The sequence below is a fragment of the Marmota marmota genome, unplaced genomic scaffold (genome assembly GCF_001458135.2).
Source record: "Marmota marmota marmota unplaced genomic scaffold, marMar, whole genome shotgun sequence".
NCBI classification, from domain to species: Eukaryota; Metazoa; Chordata; class Mammalia; order Rodentia; family Sciuridae; genus Marmota; species Marmota marmota.
The window spans coordinates 6,898,551-6,917,013 of NW_025999942.1; the positions used below are offsets into that span (position 1 = coordinate 6,898,551).

At 31.7% G+C, this 18,463-nt stretch overlaps 1 protein-coding gene across 1 annotated transcript in view; it reads right to left on the minus strand.

Annotated features, from left to right (window-relative positions):
- The window catches only part of Pibf1 (progesterone immunomodulatory binding factor 1), a 211,053-nt gene that overhangs the window by 74,991 nt on the left and 117,599 nt on the right, over positions 1 to 18,463 (minus strand). Inside the window, exons 11-13 of the mRNA XM_048801245.1 lie at positions 14,137 to 14,302; positions 5,523 to 5,673; positions 3,372 to 3,462 (exon numbers count right to left, since the gene is read on the minus strand). Of these exons, the coding sequence (XP_048657202.1) occupies positions 3,372 to 3,462; positions 5,523 to 5,673; positions 14,137 to 14,302 (408 nt within the window). The remainder of the gene's footprint in view (positions 1 to 3,371; positions 3,463 to 5,522; positions 5,674 to 14,136; positions 14,303 to 18,463) is intronic.

Consider the following 18,463-nt stretch of genomic DNA (forward strand, 5'->3'; position numbering starts at 1 on the left):
AAAAAAAAAAAAAAAAAAAAAAAAAAAAAAAAAAAATGGGCTATGGACATCAATAAGTGGTAGTTTGCCCCTGGGTTCAATCCCTAATACCCAAAAGAAAAAGGTTAAACTACTAAATAATACACACTATCCTACACATGTAAGAAAGTGTGTATGTGTGTGTGTGTGTGTGTGTGTGTGTGTATATATATATATATATTTTTTTTTTTTTTATTTTAATTTCTAAATGGTTATTTTGGATGGTGGAATCACCAACAATTCTCCTAATTTTAAAAACAAACATATTTAGAACCAGAAACCTCCCTCCTATTAAGTGTTACTCTAAACTACCTAATTCTGTCTAATGAAATAAAATTTTAAAATCAAATTTAGTATGGATGAAAAATATTATATAGTAGTTAGGATGTGGGTTCCATTGAAATTTTGATATATTTTGGTGTAGGCTGATATCTGATGAAAACTTTGTTATGTAAGGATTTCAATTACTGATCTGAGTCATCCTAAATATAATTCACCTTCAATGTTTATTGCTTTAAATGTGAAGTATGGATCCATTCAAAGGCTATCTTGTTTTAGTCTTTAATAACTTAAAGAGCACAAAGCCTTCTTTACAGATATCCCTTAAGAAATCAAATATGTGCCTTGCAAACTTTGGAAATGCATCAGACTCTAAAGTGGGATCTTTTGTGCCTCTGGTCAACTTTGCGCATACAGTAGGCACTTAATAATGAACACAGGAATGTATAAATTCCCTCTTTAGATATCTTGACTTACTTTCCCTTCCCTCAGTTTAGATGACCTGAGAAACACTTCCTCAAAATAACCCTCTGGCTCACCATGAGAAGAATGCCTGGCACCAGCTGGCAGGACATATTAATAGCACACCCATTAGGCACTTGTTCAAGGCACATAGATAGCTCGGTGATAAAATCTTTAGAAATATTTGGACAGTTAAGATGATTTGGAATATGAATCAGTTGTGGTTCTTTAATTCTTTTAATATTAAGAAATCAACTACTGTTTTTGGAAATTCTTAAAAAAAATAGTAAGCTGTTGCAGCAATAATTGCTTTCAGTTTCAGAAAACTCAGTATTTGGGGCTAAGGAAAGCAAGCTTACAAAAGCAAAATCCTATTTTTCTTGTAACAAAGATTCTTTTGAAGAATTCAGATGTTAAAATAGAGAAGAAAATGTAAGTTTTCTATTAAACTTCAGTTTTCAGTATTTTACCTGTGATTTCCTGATATTAGAGAAGTCTCTTACCCATGAAACTATGCTTCTATTCTTCTCTAGGCAACAGTGGACTTTAAAACAGAGTCATATTTATTTATTTATTTTTATTATTTTTTTTTAATTTTTATTGTTGGTTGTTCAAAACATTACATAGTTCTTGATATATATTTCACACTTTGATTCAAGTGGGTTATGAACTCCCATTTTTACCCCGTATACGGATTGCAGAATCACATCAGTTACACATCCATTGCTTTACATATTGCCATACTAGTGTCTGTTGTATTCTGCTGCCTTTCCTATCCTCTACTATCCCCCCTCCCTTCCCCTCCCCTCATATTTAAAATTAAAATATCCTAGTTCATTCATAGTGGCCACTGGAGGGATCAGAAAGCGATAGGACTACTACCAATTTCAAATTATACATAATTTAGAAATACCTGAATCTTCACCAGGAAGAATTAATCATTCTTTTGGTTTGTGTAGAGGGGAGTGAGGGGAGGAAAGGAATGGGGCTGTGGGGATGGGAAGACAGTAGAATGAGACAGACATAATTACCCTATATACATGATTACACTACTGGAGTGACTGTACCAAGTACAGCCAGAGGAATGAGAAGTTATGCTCCATTTGTGTATAATATGTCAAAAAGGAAGGAAGGAAGGGAGGGGGAGAGGGAGGGAGGGAGGGAGGGAGGAAGGAAGGAAGGAAGGAAGGAAGGACGGACCACCCTAGTTACAAATTATTCACCTAACCCTGAAGTAAATTTTTTAAATATTCAGTTTAACCAGTAAAAAACACAAGTTCTAAGTATCCTTTTGTTATTTCCTCTAAAGTGGTCTATATCCTATACAACTTTAGATAACCATAAAGATATTTCATTCTTTGGGTTATCATTCAAAGTTCCTACAGAAGTATCAGAAGTAAAATGGATTGTTTTTCTTAGTTATTTTGTAATGTCTCTAAATGTTTGAATTAATTTACATAAAAATAATAGATAACAAAAAGCTTTGAATCCTCAAAGATGAAAAAGATGAAGAAACAAGTACCTTACTAGGTACTCTGCATTGAACTAGGCAGTGACAGAGAATAAGAAAAAGATGTCGTTGCTGACCTTGAAGAACTTTTCATCTAGCTGGGGCAATTACATGGGAAATGATAGGTAATGAGATAAATGAAATGCTTTCCTAAGGTACAGAGAGAATAGATGTTTACAGGCAGAGAGAGAGATCTACTCTCATTTTGGGTAGAGAGGCAAATAAGAATGATGAGGTGGGGCCACATTATGGAGGGGCTTTAGAAGTCTCACTGAAACATTCAGATTTGATGTGGCAGCAAAGTGAGCTATGAGATATTTTTAGAAAACAGGATGAATTTAGGGAAAGAGGAGTTAGGAAAAAATCAGACAGGCCAACTAGAAAATGATTATTAAAGGTATAATTTTCTGTTAGTGGACTTTTAAAAAAATTATATTTTTAAATTGTAGATGGACACAATACCTTTATTTCATTTATTTATTTTTATGTTGTGCCAACGATCAAACCCAGTGTCTCACATGTTTGAGGCAAAGGCTCTACCACTGAGCCACAATCCCAATCCCTGTTAGGGTACTTTAAAGCAATATCTCACCACATAACTAGTAGATATTCTAAAAATTTTCTTGGTCTTCAAGAAGCCTTTTATTGTTTTAGTCACAATATATATGCTACCACTATATCACTCACTCTTTCTAAAGTATATGTCAAGGAATGTAGACATGTGAATAAAAAAGGAAACAAAAACCAAACAAAGCAAAAAGAGAAAAAAAAAGGGAAGTATAACTAATTAGTTCTAATCTGAAAATTATTGCATTTGTATTATCTGAAATTAATGTGAAAATAAAATAAAAATGGTATTCTTATCACTGAATTTAATTCTATGAAAATTCTAATGTACACCTCTAGTCTACCAAACATTAAATTCACTTAAATATACATGAAATGCATGACAATTACTGTATTTTGTGAGCAATTTAATATTTATGCATACTAAGAACAAAGTAACTTTACTTTGTCATTCAAGTGAGCACATTATCAAAATGTACAATGTAATTACATTTAGCTTGAGTAGATAAGTAAGATAAATATATATTGATTTTACCTTTGCTTTAGTCGTCTTTTGGCTGTTGTGGGAACATTAGCACCATAGCCATAGGAAAAAAGAATCCTCTCAGCCTCATCTTCATTTTCAACTGGAAAATATTGAAGTGTGTGATGTGAAAGAATTTTCCCCCCCATAAAAAGCATGACAGAAGTGAAGATAAAAGAGTTAATAATGAATTAGGAAGCACAACAACATTAAAAAGGACTAATGTGCAATCTCAAAACAGCCCATTTGCAAGTAGAAGGATATTTCTAAAAGTATACCCTTGTTTGGATTTGTTTGATTTACTTTTTAGAAAGTATTAAGGGATTACCTCATATGACATGTTAAGTTTTCTTGTTATAATGCACAACGCAGATGTAGTATTCTGAAGGATTTAAAGGCTTTTTATGTGAAATATATGCTATAAAATGACAAATAATGATAATATCAATTCATTAATTCTCTTCTTGGTAAAAAATGATTAATTAGGAAATATATTCATTATTTTCTCAAAATAACAACTTAATTTCAACTTACAATAGCAAAGTTATACACTCAAGTAGGCTACTTGGAATAAAATGTGTAGTTCTAAGCATATACTGATAGACTAAAATTAGTAACTCAAAAAGTTCAGAGAAAATAATTTATTTCTAAATTCTGCCACTGTCACACCACATCCTAATTTTTTTTCAACTAACAGGTTAATATCTTGTGGGAAAAAATTTCAATTCAATAAATTTTACTACAAGTTAGGATTAAAAAAATTTCACTGATGATTACAAAAACTGAAGTTTTACTAGCTTGAATTAAGGCAAAGATTATAAAAACATTTATAACTATCTATCAACAGCAATCATTTTACTGTTTAAAAGGAGAACTCTAAATTCAGGAGTATTTCCAATTTAAAATAAAGCCAAGTACCATATCATAAATGAAGCTTGACTATTTGCACCATCACAATATGTTGTGCACATAATTGCTGACTGGTCTTTCTGTAATACTGTAAAGATTTTAGAAATATTAATAACTGTTTTCCCTTAATTTTGTTCTTTCATGGTAAATCAGGATCAGCTTTCAGAGATAGAATTATTAAGTTAATTATTAGTTGAGAAGGATACATAGAAGAGATGATAAATGTCATTGCTAATATTGTTACCAGTTATCAGATATCTTCTAGATCCAAGATGATCTCCAGTTCAACTCTACAAGAACTAGACTAGAATTGAGATACATATCTGACTCTTATCTCTCTAAAATGGCTGCAAATTCATCTATTGAAGGGCACCTAGCTTGGTTCCATAGCTTAGCTATTGTGAATTGAGCTTCTATGAACATTTCTATGGCTGTGTCACTACAGTATGCTGATTTTAAGTTCTTCAGATATATGCCGAAGAGTGGGATGACTGGGTCAAATGGTGGTTCCATTCCAAGTTTTCTGAGGAATCCCCATACTGCTTTTTAGAGTTGTTACACCAATTTGCAGTCCCATCAGCAATATATGAGTGTACCCTTTTCCCCACATCTTTGCCAATATTTGTTGTTATTTATATTCTTAATGATTGCCATTCCGATTGCATTAAGGTAAAATCTCAGTGTAGTTTTAATTTGCATTTTTCTAATTGCTGATGTTTCACATTTTTAAGTATGTTTGCTGACCATTTGTATTTCTTCTTCTATGAAGTGTCAGTTTAGTTCCTTTGCCCATTTTTTGATCAGGTTATTTGCTTTTTTGGTGTTAATTTTTTTAAGTACTTTATATATCCTAGAGATTAATCCTCTATCTGAGGTGCATGTGGGCAAAGATTTTCTCCTATTCAGTAGGTTCTCTCTTCATGTTCTTGATTTTTTCCTTTGCAGTGAAGAATCTTTTTCGTTTGATATAATCCTATTTATTGATTCCTGTATATCCTTATTTCTTGATAAATGAAAATACTTAATTGTTGACTAAAATGTATCACATTTAACCTATTTTTAATTTCATCTGTTCAAAGTTAACATGAAATAATACTTGAAATATGGAGTATTCTTTAAAATATGGTCACCAATTATATTTAAGGAAATATATACCAAAGTAGTTCTAGAAATGATGTCAGGTTCCTCCTGTTGCCAGAAAAAAAGACTATATGTGTGTTGGGAGGGGGGGATGGGAGATGCAGGGAGACTTACTTTCTGCTGTTTGCATTATTATTTCATCTAGCTCTTTTTCCAATTTCTCATAAATGTCTAGCCTTGCCTGGTGCTCAGAATTCTGTGCTTGAAGTTCAGTAATACGTTTTTCAGAAGAGGCTTGGAGACTATAAAATTCTTTAGTTAAAACCTAATAGTGGAAGAAAAGAATTACAAAGGTTCACAGAATTAAGAAATAGGTTCACAGTTAAGACAAAAACATGACACAAAGATATATTTTCTCTCTGTAATTATTTAAATATTAACAGAAAGTAGCTCAATTGAGATGCCTTATGAGGAAATAAAATACATTTGTTTCTAAAGTAAATCAGTTGTTTTAAACTGAAAATTATTAAATATTTTTTCTTATATAAGCTGAATAAAAATAAATTTAAAACTCACAAATAGTTATAGGCACAATATTAGTATTTGCTTCTTTAGAATTAAAAACTATAACAACATCAAACTTACCTGCAGGTCATTTATCAGCAATCACAGGCATTTGAATAAGGCTTACAAAACTGTGTGTAAAAATAATATACTCATAATGAGTCCTACAGTTTTCCATCAGAGCTTATTTAATCTACTCTTTCCATGGTTTTAATAACATCTTGGGTTTCCTGAACAGTCATAAATTCAAAGCAACAAATCAAAAGGTAAATGTGAAGTACTGCTTGGAGCAGTATCAGAAAATGCCTTTGTAAAGAAAGAAAGAATTTTAAAAAGTTTAAAAAAGAGACGCGAGGGAAAGGGAGAGAGAAGGGTAATTGCATGGAAATGGAAGGAGACCCTCAGGGTTATACAGTGGAGGGGGTAGAGAGAGCTGAGGGGAGGGGAGGGGAGAGGTGGGGAGGGGGGATGGTGGAGGATGGGAAAGGCAGCGGAGCACAACAGACACTAGTATGGCAATATGTAAATCAATGGATGTGTAACTGATGTGATTCTGCAATCTGTGTATGGGGTGAAGGTGGGAGTTCATAACCCACTTGAATCAAAGTGTAGAATATGATATATCAAGAAATTTGTAATGTTTTGAACAACCAACAATAAAAAATTAAAAAAATAATAAAAAAAATAAAAAAAAGATAAAAAAAAATAATTAAACTATAAAAAAAAAAGAGAGAGATGCAAAAGAATTGGAATTTTGTATAAGGGCAAAAGAATCCTACATTCTTCAATGGTTACTCACTGAAGAAACCGCTATGATCATAACAATGAATTAGCTAAAAAAAATAGATGCTTCCAGTGACGAAGCACTGTTTTAATGCTTAAAGTAAATTTCCATTATCTAGAAAATTTATATACTAGGAACTGACTAAATCATGGAGTGTTACTATCCCTAATACAGCATGAGTAATATACTGTTTCATGAGAGGTAAAAGAAGATTATGCTTAAGAGTATGGTTTGGAGCCAGAAAGACATGGATTTCAGTATCACTTTAACACCTAGAAGCTGTGATCGTAGGCAATTAGTTACTCTATACCACATAACATTGTTGGAAGATTAAATGAGATGCTAAATTTATAGTGCTTAGCAAAAATACTGCTATTACCATAAGAAATAGAATTATGAGAACTTTGTATTAAATAGCTCATGGAAATAGAACTCCAATGATTTAATTATCCTGAATTCTCTATAATTAATCCTTCTGAAGACAACTTACTTTCTTTAATGACATGAAGTTCACCTTAACGACTGTATATGATTATATGCTTTCTGTGATGTAGAAAAAGATGACACAGAAGATAAAGAAGATTTACAATTCTTAATGAGCAGAAACTACAATTTAATGTTCCTTTAACTCACTCCATGTCATCTCCTTCAATTTTCAACAAAATTTCTTCCAAAAGCAAATAAAACTTTGTCCTCCACCTTTCAAATACACTCCTTTGGAGGGTGGAGAAGGAATAACATGGGAATAATATTTTTAGGATAATTTTTAGTGTCTTTGGGTCAGAAAAACAAAAATTCACTGTTTTAGCATTATTTTTTCTTTCTTCTTGCTGGCTAGGAATGTGCTTTCTAGAAATTTTGTAATTTATTATAAAAAAAAGCATTGCTTAGTAGAACAATTTGGGACCTTCATGGATTTCATTACATTGGGGTGTAATTTATAAATAATCTAGTGGCTGATAATACTGATAAATTCTACTGTTAAAGACAGGGTGAATAAAGATAGTGTTAAATAACTATTCTCCTAATGTATAGCTGATACTTTTTCATCTGTATCCCCCACCCCCGCCCCCAAAGAAATCACACAAAGAGAAATTACACAAATAGACTATCTAAAGAGATAAAGAATCAAAATGTCAAAGATGGGCTATTTCATAAAGTATTATTTTAAGAAAAGATTTAAAAAGTAATAAATTGAGAAATATGACCTATAATCTTCTTTTCCTAGCATGGAGGAGTGACTCCTAGGAATAAATTTATTATTGCTTCTGAAAAGCCAAAACAAAACAAAACAAAACAAAACAAAAAACCCCAAAACTTGATTATTTGACCTATGGAGGGGTATTATATTAAAGATGCTTTAGAAGAAAAAACAACATATGAATTTAAACATGGAGATATAAAATAGGTAAATTACTTTGAGGAAATGATTAAATATCAAGCTCACACAGTGGGAGATTCCTTCCCTTACATAATAGATGTATTAACCGAATGATAATATATAATTATGTGTCAAAAACTGCTTCAAAAAGAGACTGGTATTTGGGAGCCTTTGCCAATAAATTAATGATTAAAGCAAAAATAAAATAAATCATTCCCAAGTTAAAAATCAATAAAAATATTGAGTAAAATTTCTATAAATCCATAATTTTTACCTTTCATGAAATTATTTCACTTCATTATAAATAAGATTGTCTCAGAAACAAATACTTTTCAGAGTTAAAAAGATTTAAAAAATGGAACTATATTAGCCTTAATCAAACCATTCTTTTATTCCTTAAATACTTAACAAGCATCTGCCATGGGGGAAGTACTGTGTTGGGCACTGGTGACACAATGGTAAATGAATAGTCCCTGACACTTCAAGACCTCAGGGTAACAAATGGAGAAAATGTAAAGAAATTGCCCCCAAACTGTGCTTCTCCATATAAGACCTTTAAATAAATGAATATAAAAATTACTAGTTACCTATATCCACAGACTAAGTGGACGGTGTTTTTCAAATTCTAGGTTGCAACCTTTAGGAGGTTTGGTTTAGAGAATTGTTTGGAAAACATCAGTTCTGTATGTCCTGAGCATTATTTGTGTGATAAAGTATTGGTTTGTGAGGCTTTTTTGTTTTCAGGAGTACCAAAAGAGCAGTGCTTCTGTGTTTTTAAATATAAATAGTTACCATCTATCACCTAGCTCCAGCTCCAAGAAACATTCTTAAACACAGTGATTCAATGTGAAAAGGAAAAGAAAAGATGTTTTGCTAGGAACCATTAAAATTAAACTATGGAAAATGCAACTTGCAAAAGACAAATACCCAATAATAGCTAAATTGTGAGATTATCTGAAATTGTGTGGGAGAATCAGATTATGACTGCAGGAGTTTCCTGAAGAAGGTATATGAAAAAAGTTCTAAGTGCCGAACATTGATTTGCTTTAGAAGAGGATACCATCTATAACTTTTTCTTGTTATTTTCAATCATACATATATTCAATAACCATTTTTGTATTTTTCACTAAGGTTTTATTTTCTGAGACCCTTTATCCACCACCCCATCCCCACCCTACAGTACTGGGATTGAACCCAGGGCACTCTACCACTGAGCTACATCCCTAGCCCTTTATGTTTTTTATTTTGAGACAGGGTCTTGCTAAATTATTGAGCTGACCTCCAACTTTCAATCTTCCTGCCTCAGCCTCTCCAGTAGCTGGGATTATAGGCATGTACTTTCATGCCCAGCTGTGCCCAGCCACTCCCAGTCCTGAGATCCCTTATCTTGTTAAACTTAGTTTTACTAATCAGCGAACTTTCCAAAAGTGTAATCGGTCAGGGATTATTGCAATAAACACTTTTAATTATTTCTTGAATAATGTAGTGGTCAAAACTACGAGGTATGAGGTCAGTCTGATCAGATGTGAGCTCCCAATTACAATGACTCAGTTACTTGTCAATTTTGCAGTCCTTAAGTAATTCAACTTTTTATTTATTTATTTATTTATTTTTTGTGTCTTCGTATTTACACTTTGGATAATAATGATCATTACATTCCACCATCGTTTAGAACCCCATAACCCCTCTCTTCCCCTCCCACCCCTCTGCCCTATTCTAGAGTTCATCTATTCCTCCCATGCTCCCTTTCCCTATCCCACTATGAATCAGCCCCCTTATATCAAAGAAAACAATTGGCATTTGTTTTTTTTGGGGATTGGCTAACTTCACTTAGCATCATCTTCTCTAACTCCACCCATTTACCTGCAAATGCCATAATTTTAATCCCCAACCCCCTAAGTAATTCAACTTTTCTATGAACAAAAAAGTAGAAATAAAGCATAAACCTACCCATGGTCTACTCATTTTATTTATTATTATTATTTGGCATGGAGAATTGAACCCAGGAGTGCTTAGATACTAAGCCATATCCCCAACCCTTTTCATTTTTTATTTTGAGATAGGGTCTCCCTAAGTTGCTCAAGCCAGCTTTGAACTTGAGATCCTCCTGCCTCAGCCTCCTGAGCTGCTGGGATTATAGACATGCCCCAACTCACCTGGTATGGGCTATTTATTAATCAATTACAGCTACTATTAAGTTTATGGTACATTTCTTCAAGATACCCTACAGACATTTTAAAAAATCTAATGTATACACTTGTGTAAAGGGCTGTTTTCACCTTATATTATTATAAAAGTGTATTTTACATGTTACTGTGTGGTCTTAAAATATCAATTGATCTTAAAATGTTAATTACACAAAAACATTTTTAATGTTACCATTCTTCAATAATAGGATTTTATAGTTTTTTGTTCTCTGCTATTATAAATAATACCACAATGAATATCTGTGCATGAAGCTTTTTACATATTTAAGACATATCATTATAAATGCACAATGCCAAATTGTTTTACAAAAACAATAAAATCATTTCAGATCTTTAAAAGTAGTTTTGTGAGGACAGGTAAATAAAAATAGTTAAAAAGAATTATTTTGGGGGGCTGGGGTTGTGGCTCAGAGGTAGAGTGCTCGCTTAGCATGCACGAGCCACTGGGTTCGATCCTCAGCACCACGTAAATGTAAAATAAAGATATTATGTCCACCTAAAACTTAAGAATAAATACTTAAAAAAAGAATTATTTTGATATTTGAATATGTACGTATGCATGTGTGTAACACACACACACCACATATATTTGCAGATTTACAAATGGTTGTATATTGTGACATTTATCCTATTATGTGATACCTTATATATATATTTAGGGATAATGCTTTAATATCTGATAAATTTTTAATTGAGAAAGGTTTTAAATTAACTTTCAGTTTCTTTGCCTCCAACTTCTGTTTGATCATCTAAAATTATATATTTTCATAACTAAAACAAGTTTTCATATGTAGAAAGGAAAATTGGAAGTGTAAATGCTTGGGTTTAGATAGCACATGATTGAGAAATCCGAAAAGTAAAAAAAAAATCCAATTATCCTTTTACAAATATTTATCTTTTGAGAAGGGATGCTTTCATTTACTTAACATTTCCTAACATTACCAAAGCCAAAATTTTATAGCATCAAAGGAGAATATTTTGAGAACTTCTAATACTTGTTAAGAATACACTAATGATTTATTTGTGCCCAAAATACTATTAGACCTATTTGCCTAATGAAAAAACTGAGGCTCAAACAAAATGAGTAATTTATTCAAAAAGGAGTCACTAATTTGGATTCAAATCTTAGTTCTGTTGACTTGAAAGCTCACAGGTCTAACTACTACCCAATGTTGCTATAAGAAATTCTATCAGGGCGGAAAAGAGTTTCCATTTTTCTTAAGTATAAAATTCAAGAGAAAAGTAGTCAAAACCTCACTGCTGTCCAATAGTAAGGGCATAAGTGATTATGTTAATTTTCTAGAGCATGTACTCTACTGTTAACGAGTCATTTGTGGATAAGCAAATTTAGATTTGATTTAATTAAGCTAAAAATCAATTTAGGTTGTCAGTAGCACTAGCCATATTTTAATTGCTGAATGCCCTCAGGTGACCAGTAGCTACTGAACTGGATAGCACAGAAAGAGAACATTTCCAATATAAAGATTAAGTTCTATTCAAAGTCCTGTTCAAGGCTAGGTGTGGGTGGCTGTAATCCTAGCTATTCTGGAGGTTGAGGCAGGAGGATCACAAATTTGAGGCCAGCCTGGGTAGCTTAGTGAGATCCTGGCTTAAAATAAAAAATAAAAAGGGTTGGGGATATAGCTCAGTGATAGAATGTCTCTGGGTTCAACCCCAACTAAGAAAAAACAAACAACCCCCCCAAACAACAACAAAAAAGCCCCGTTTGAAACTATTCATTTTATGCAGAGAAATTAATTTCTCATTAAAAGTTGTGTGTATATCAATGCCTAGTACAGTGCCTATTGCCCAACAGACAACCAATTAGAAAGTACTGAACACTATCAATCCAATTAACTATGTGCCAAGATTCTGGCTAGGACCTGGGAATATATTGATCACTTAAAAAAGATTCAGCCTGTCATCATGGAACTTACTAACTAGTGAGGAAAATGAAGAAAATATAACCATACCACTTTAATATTTTGGTATATTTTCCTTCAAATCTTTTTTTGTATGTTCATTAATGGTTGTTACTAAATATGCAACCTGCAGTCAAGATCAAGCTGATGACATAATTGCATCTCTCATTCAATGTTTTAATTTTTCCTCAAATCTAAAACAGTCAAGAACATGATTATATACAATCATATAGTGAATAGACACAACAAAATATATAATTCAAAATGTGGTAACTAAAACTGTTTCATTATCTACTGTTGAATATTTATTTTTATTAAGTTATTTACAATTTTTATATGATAATATTGTGATGTACATCATTAATACAAATCTTTATAAGCATCTCATTATTTCCTTAGGTAAAATTCCCTTAATTGAAATTACTGTTCAATATTCTAAGATCATATACACAGATTACCATATTGTCCCCTAGAAGGGCTATTCCATTTTGTTATTATGTGAGACTTCCCACTTAAGGGCACTCTTGCCAGCACATTAAAAAATAACACATATATCTACATAAACGTAAAAAAAAAATTAAATTTATATTTCTTGAATTTTCAATGAGAATGCATATATTTTCATCTATTTATTAACAATATGAGTTCAGGTTGAAAAAGGTGCATTTCTTTTTTTTTTTACCTATATACCTAGAATAGGAAAACATATTCTCTTGATAAGAAATCTTTTAAAATGAAATAGGTCCTTTATCATAATACTACAAATAGTATTTTCCAGTTTCCATTTTGCCTATAATGCTATTCAGTTTCTTTAACCTACGAGTTCTATTTTTCTAATATTCATTTCTTTGCTTTAATCAACAGAATATCAGATTAATTCCCAAACTGATATAAAGCAAAATTTTATCTATAATTACTTAAACAGTTTAAAATTCCATATATACATTCAGCTCAGTAATTTATTTGGCTTTTATTTTGGTAATGGTATGAAGGACAGATACAATTGTTTTCCCTATATACTCAAATGATTACCACAGCACCATTTATTATTCAATCTATACTTCCCTCACTGATTCGATTCTTACTATAAAAATTATTAAACTTATGTAAATATATTTTGGGGGTTTTTATTTCATATCATTTATAGGTCTTTTATGTTTTAATTATTCTTTCTTCTGAATGTATTTTTAAATGTAAAGTGTATTTCCTTTGAAAAAAATCTTTTTTTTTTTAATATTTATTTTTTAATAGTCGGACACAATACCTTTCTTTTTATTTATTTATTTATATGTGCCTGGCATGGTGGTGCACACTTGTAATCCCAGTGGCCTGGGAGGCTGAAACAGGAGTATTGCAAGCTCAAAGCCAGCCTCAGCACTGGTGAGGCACTAAGCAACTCAGTGAGACCTTATTTCTAAATAAAATACAAAATAGGGCTGGGGATGTAGCTCAGTAGTTGAGTACCACTGAGTTCAATCCCCAGTACCAAAAAAAATAAAAAGTAATAAATATATAATATTATTTGATGAAAACTGGAAAATATATTAATACTGAATATTCCCTTATAGAAAATATTTCTTTTTACAAATGTCAGTGAAGCTCTATAGTTTTCTAGATATAGATTTCATTTTTCTTATTAAAAGTAGTTGTGTTTTGGGTTGCTATTGTGTATAAGATCTTTCCCCAACCTGTTTTCTAATACTTCCAGTACTTTCTGATGTATATTGTTCTGAAATATATGTGTGTGTGTGTGTGTGTGTGTGTGCACGCACATGCGCAAGTGCACACACACGAATACACATACACATACACACTTTTTGTTTTTTTTAAGGACAATGAGGTCCTCCAGGAAACATAAAACTCTATATAAACTTTGTACCTAGGGAGCTTGCATGCAATCTAATGTTGAAAGAAAACTGTATATAAATACCTCCAATTTTTTCTGATATTTTTCACATTCCAGCTGACACTGTGTAAGATTTCTTAGAGTTTCTTCTTGTAGAAGTTGAACACGCTCACTTTCAAAAGACTTTAATTTAGCTTGATGGAGAAATTCTGTTACTTTGCTTTCAGTACTAAGTTGTAGTTCTCTGTACCTGAAAGAAGTAGAATGGCTGTAAGTCTCTAAAATGAGCATTCCTGATGACTTATACAAACATAAACCTTACATCTACTTTTTCTATACCCTCATATTATGCAGTTCATAATTTATATTTATTCAGCAAAGCTTTATAAATAATTTAGATAGGTATATGTAAGTCCAGAGAACATAAGGATAAACTTCCTCATTTTACTCTTTTCATTTCTTTCATACAAAAAATTATTATCTATTATTAATATTATTTTATAAGGCATTAAGGACAAAAATAGAGCAAGTATCAGTTATGTTGCTTAAAATGATTTATTTCCTATGCTTTTCATAGGCTTTCTTAAGTCTAGAGCATTGTTTTTAAGCTTTCTATTTCACTCTAAGTCTAAATAGTGTCAGATGAAGAAAAATGGTATAAACATGCATATTAAAGTACAAATTTTTGAGACACTTGTTAAAACAAAATTTTAAATATACCTATTTGGATGTTACAAGACAGTAAATGTACAAACTGTGAAGATAAATATAGAACTACAAATTGTATACTGCAATACAGAAAACGAACATTCTCTTCATTCCATAGGTATAATTCGTAATAAAAACATTTCTACTTAACATATAAACCACCACATATTGTAAATTTGTATTGTAAATACTTCAGGTTGACTGTGTTCTAACAAAAAACAAAACAAAGATACATTATATCTTTTTTAGGGAGCTATTATGAACCCGGTATAATGGTGTATGTTATTGAAATTCATTTATTCAAATATTTATTGAGCTAGTCCTATATGAGGTAATGGGAATACATCAACTAACAGTTTCTCGAGGAAGACAAGCAAATAAACATTCAATAGAGACATCAAGTGTTTCATTAGGGCAATCTCCAGGTTCAATGGGAATATACAAAAAAGAGACCTAATTTTGTGTTTGTATGTTTGTGTGTGTGTGTGTGTGTGTGTACGGCATAGGAGGTAAAGTCTGGGAGAGATAGAGTATGTGCAGGACAGGGAATCAAAGAACATAATCCATTTTATTCATGGTATCTCATTTAATCCACACTATAGCTCCATAAGGTATTTTGTATATGAGGAACCTGAGGCTCATAGACATCAAGTAATTTCTTTAAAAGGAATAAGCTGCTAGTAAGTCTCAAACATAAAACTAGCCAGTTTTATGTTTGACTCCATAATAATCTTTCCACTATTAAAAGGTTTTTGTAACTGATATTTCTAAGATAAACCTTAAAATACTTTTCACACGGGTCATTTCACTACTGTGACAGCAACAAAATGTAACTGTAGAATATAAGTGCCAGATATCTGCTATCAGCCACTTCATTCTTGGCACTCTTACCATTGGTAAAGGTAACTCACATTCAGATTGAGTAAGTCTCATATAATGCATATTACACTTTAATTAATATATAGCAAGGCTTTAAGGATAATGTCAGTGTTGGTATTTAATTTCTCTGGAAAGTCCTGGCATTAACTATAAAAAATAACTTCTTACAATTTCATTAAAAGAATACCTTTTAATTTGGGAAAGCAAACACTGATAAAAATTTTTTATTGACATAATTCATATACCATAAAATTCACCCTTCAATATGTACTATTCAGTAGTTTTTACTATATTCATAAAGTTATGAATTGTACCTGTCTAAATAAAAACATTTTTATCACCCCAAAACCACCTCATATCTATTAGCAGTCACTCCTTTTTCTCCTGTGCCCCTAGGCCTGGCAACTAATTTACTACCTGTTTATACAGATTTGCTTACTGTGAATACTTCATAAAAATGAAATCATATGTGTCCTTATGATATTTTCAAGGTCTATTCATGCTGCAACATGAATCATTCCTTTTTGTGACTAAATAATATACCATTGCATAGATATACTCATTTTGTTTGTCCACTCAACTATGTGATGGACATATTTGTTTCTACTGTTTAAGCTGTTATGAATAATGCTACTATGAACATTTTTGTTTAGATTTTTGTGTAAATGTGCTTTCATTTCTCTTGGCTATATACCTAGGAAAAGAATTGCCATATCATATGAATCTTAAATTAGAACTGCTGTGTATATGAACCTTAAAATATTTTTTCATTGACTCACTATAAAGATACACAATTGTAGAATTCACTGTGATATATTTGTACATGTAGATTACATAATTTGCTCAGTCTAATTCTTGAGTATCTCCTCTCTCTTCCCTCATCCATCCCCATGATTCCATGCTTTAACTCCCTTCTATTTTCATGAGACTTGCCTTTTTTTCTCTCTAGCTTTCACATATGAGAGAAAACATATGACCCTTGGATTTCTGAGTCTGGCTCATATCATTTAACATGATGTCTCCAGTTCCATCCATTTTCCTTCAAATGACATAATTTCATTCTTCATGGCAAAGTAAAACTACATTGTGTGTATATACTATTTTCTTTTGATTTTTGCATCTATTAAGATGATCATGTGATTTCTGTCCCTAGTTCTACTTACATGGTGAATTACATTTATTGGTTTGCATATGTTGAATCATTCTTGCAACACTGGAATGAAAACAACTTGGTCATGATGTACAACTTTCTTAGTATGTTTTTAAATGTGATTTGCTAACATTTTATTAAGGACTTTTACACCTATGTTCATCAGGATTATTAGTGTACAGTTTTATTTACTTTATATATCCTTATCTGCTTTTGCTATCAGTGTGATACTGTCTTCATCAAATAAATTTTAAAGTGCTTCCCCCTTTCTATTTCAAGAAATAATTTGAGAAGTAATAGTATCAGCTCTCCTTTAAATGTTTGGCAGAATTTAGTAGAGAATAATTTTGTCCTGAGCTTTCTTTGCTGGAAGAATTTATTATGACTGCTTCAATCTCATTGCTTGCTATTGGTCTGTTTTTCTAAGTTCTTTGGTTCAATTTTGGTAGGTTATACATGTCTAGAAATGTATCCGTTTCTAGACATGTATAACTTGGAAATGTAAATTTTCAAAAGTTCCCTGTAGTTCACTGATACCTGTGGTGATATCTCCTCTTTCATCTGTGATTTTATTACTTTGGGTCTTTCTTTTAGTCAGTTTGGCTAAGGATTAATCCATCTTTTTTATCTTTTCAAAGAATCCTCTTTGTTACATTGTTTCTTTGTAGTGTTTTTAACTCTATTAATTTCAGCTCTCAATTATTCCCTTCCTCTGATTCATTTTGTTGTTGGTTTGTTCTTGTTTTTCTTGTTATGTGATTTCATAACAAGAGATGAATCATTAAGTTTATTTGGAATCTTTCTTTTTTTTTTTTTTAAATGTAGGTACTCAAAGCTATCGATTTTCTTCCTTAGAACCATCTTCATAGTGTCTCAGTTTCTGGTGCGTTATATCTCTATTCTCATTTGACGCTTAAGAATTTTAAAATTTCTCTCCTGATTTATTCTATGATTCATCATTCAAAAGTGTATGTTCAATCTACATGTGTTTCTGTAGTTTTGTTGCTGTTGATTTCTAGTTTCATTCCATTATAATCTGATATGCAAGTACATATATAAATTTTAGCAAATATATGTATTTGCTAACACTTATTTGGTGACTTAAATATGTTCTATTTTGGAGAAAGTCCCATGAGTAGCTTAGAAGCAACTGAATTCAGATGTTTTGGATGAAATATTCTATAGAGGTCTGTTAGGTCCATTTGATTTAGAGTACTTTTTAGATCTGAAGTGTCTTTAATTTTATGTCTGGGTCACCTCTCTATTGGTGAGAGAACTGAGTGTTGCAATCACCCAGTATTACTGTTTTGAGGGTCTACTTGAACCTTTGTATTGAGTAGTGTTTCTTTTGAGTAATTAGGTGCACTAAAGTTTGGGGCAAAAATATTTACTATCATTATATCTTCTCATTGAATTGCTCTCTTTACCAGTATGAAATGACCTTGCCTTTTCTGATTAATTTTGGCATGAAGTGTGCTTTGTCAGATATAAGGGTAGCTACTCCTGCTTCTTTCAGGCTCCATCTGCATGAAATATCATTTTTCATCTTTTTGCTTTCAGACTGTGGAGGTCTATGAATGGCATGTCTCTTGAGAACAGTTAGTTGGGTCTTATTTTTAATCCAATCTGTCAGTCCATGTCTTTTTTTTTTTTTTTTTTTTTTTTTTTTTTAAA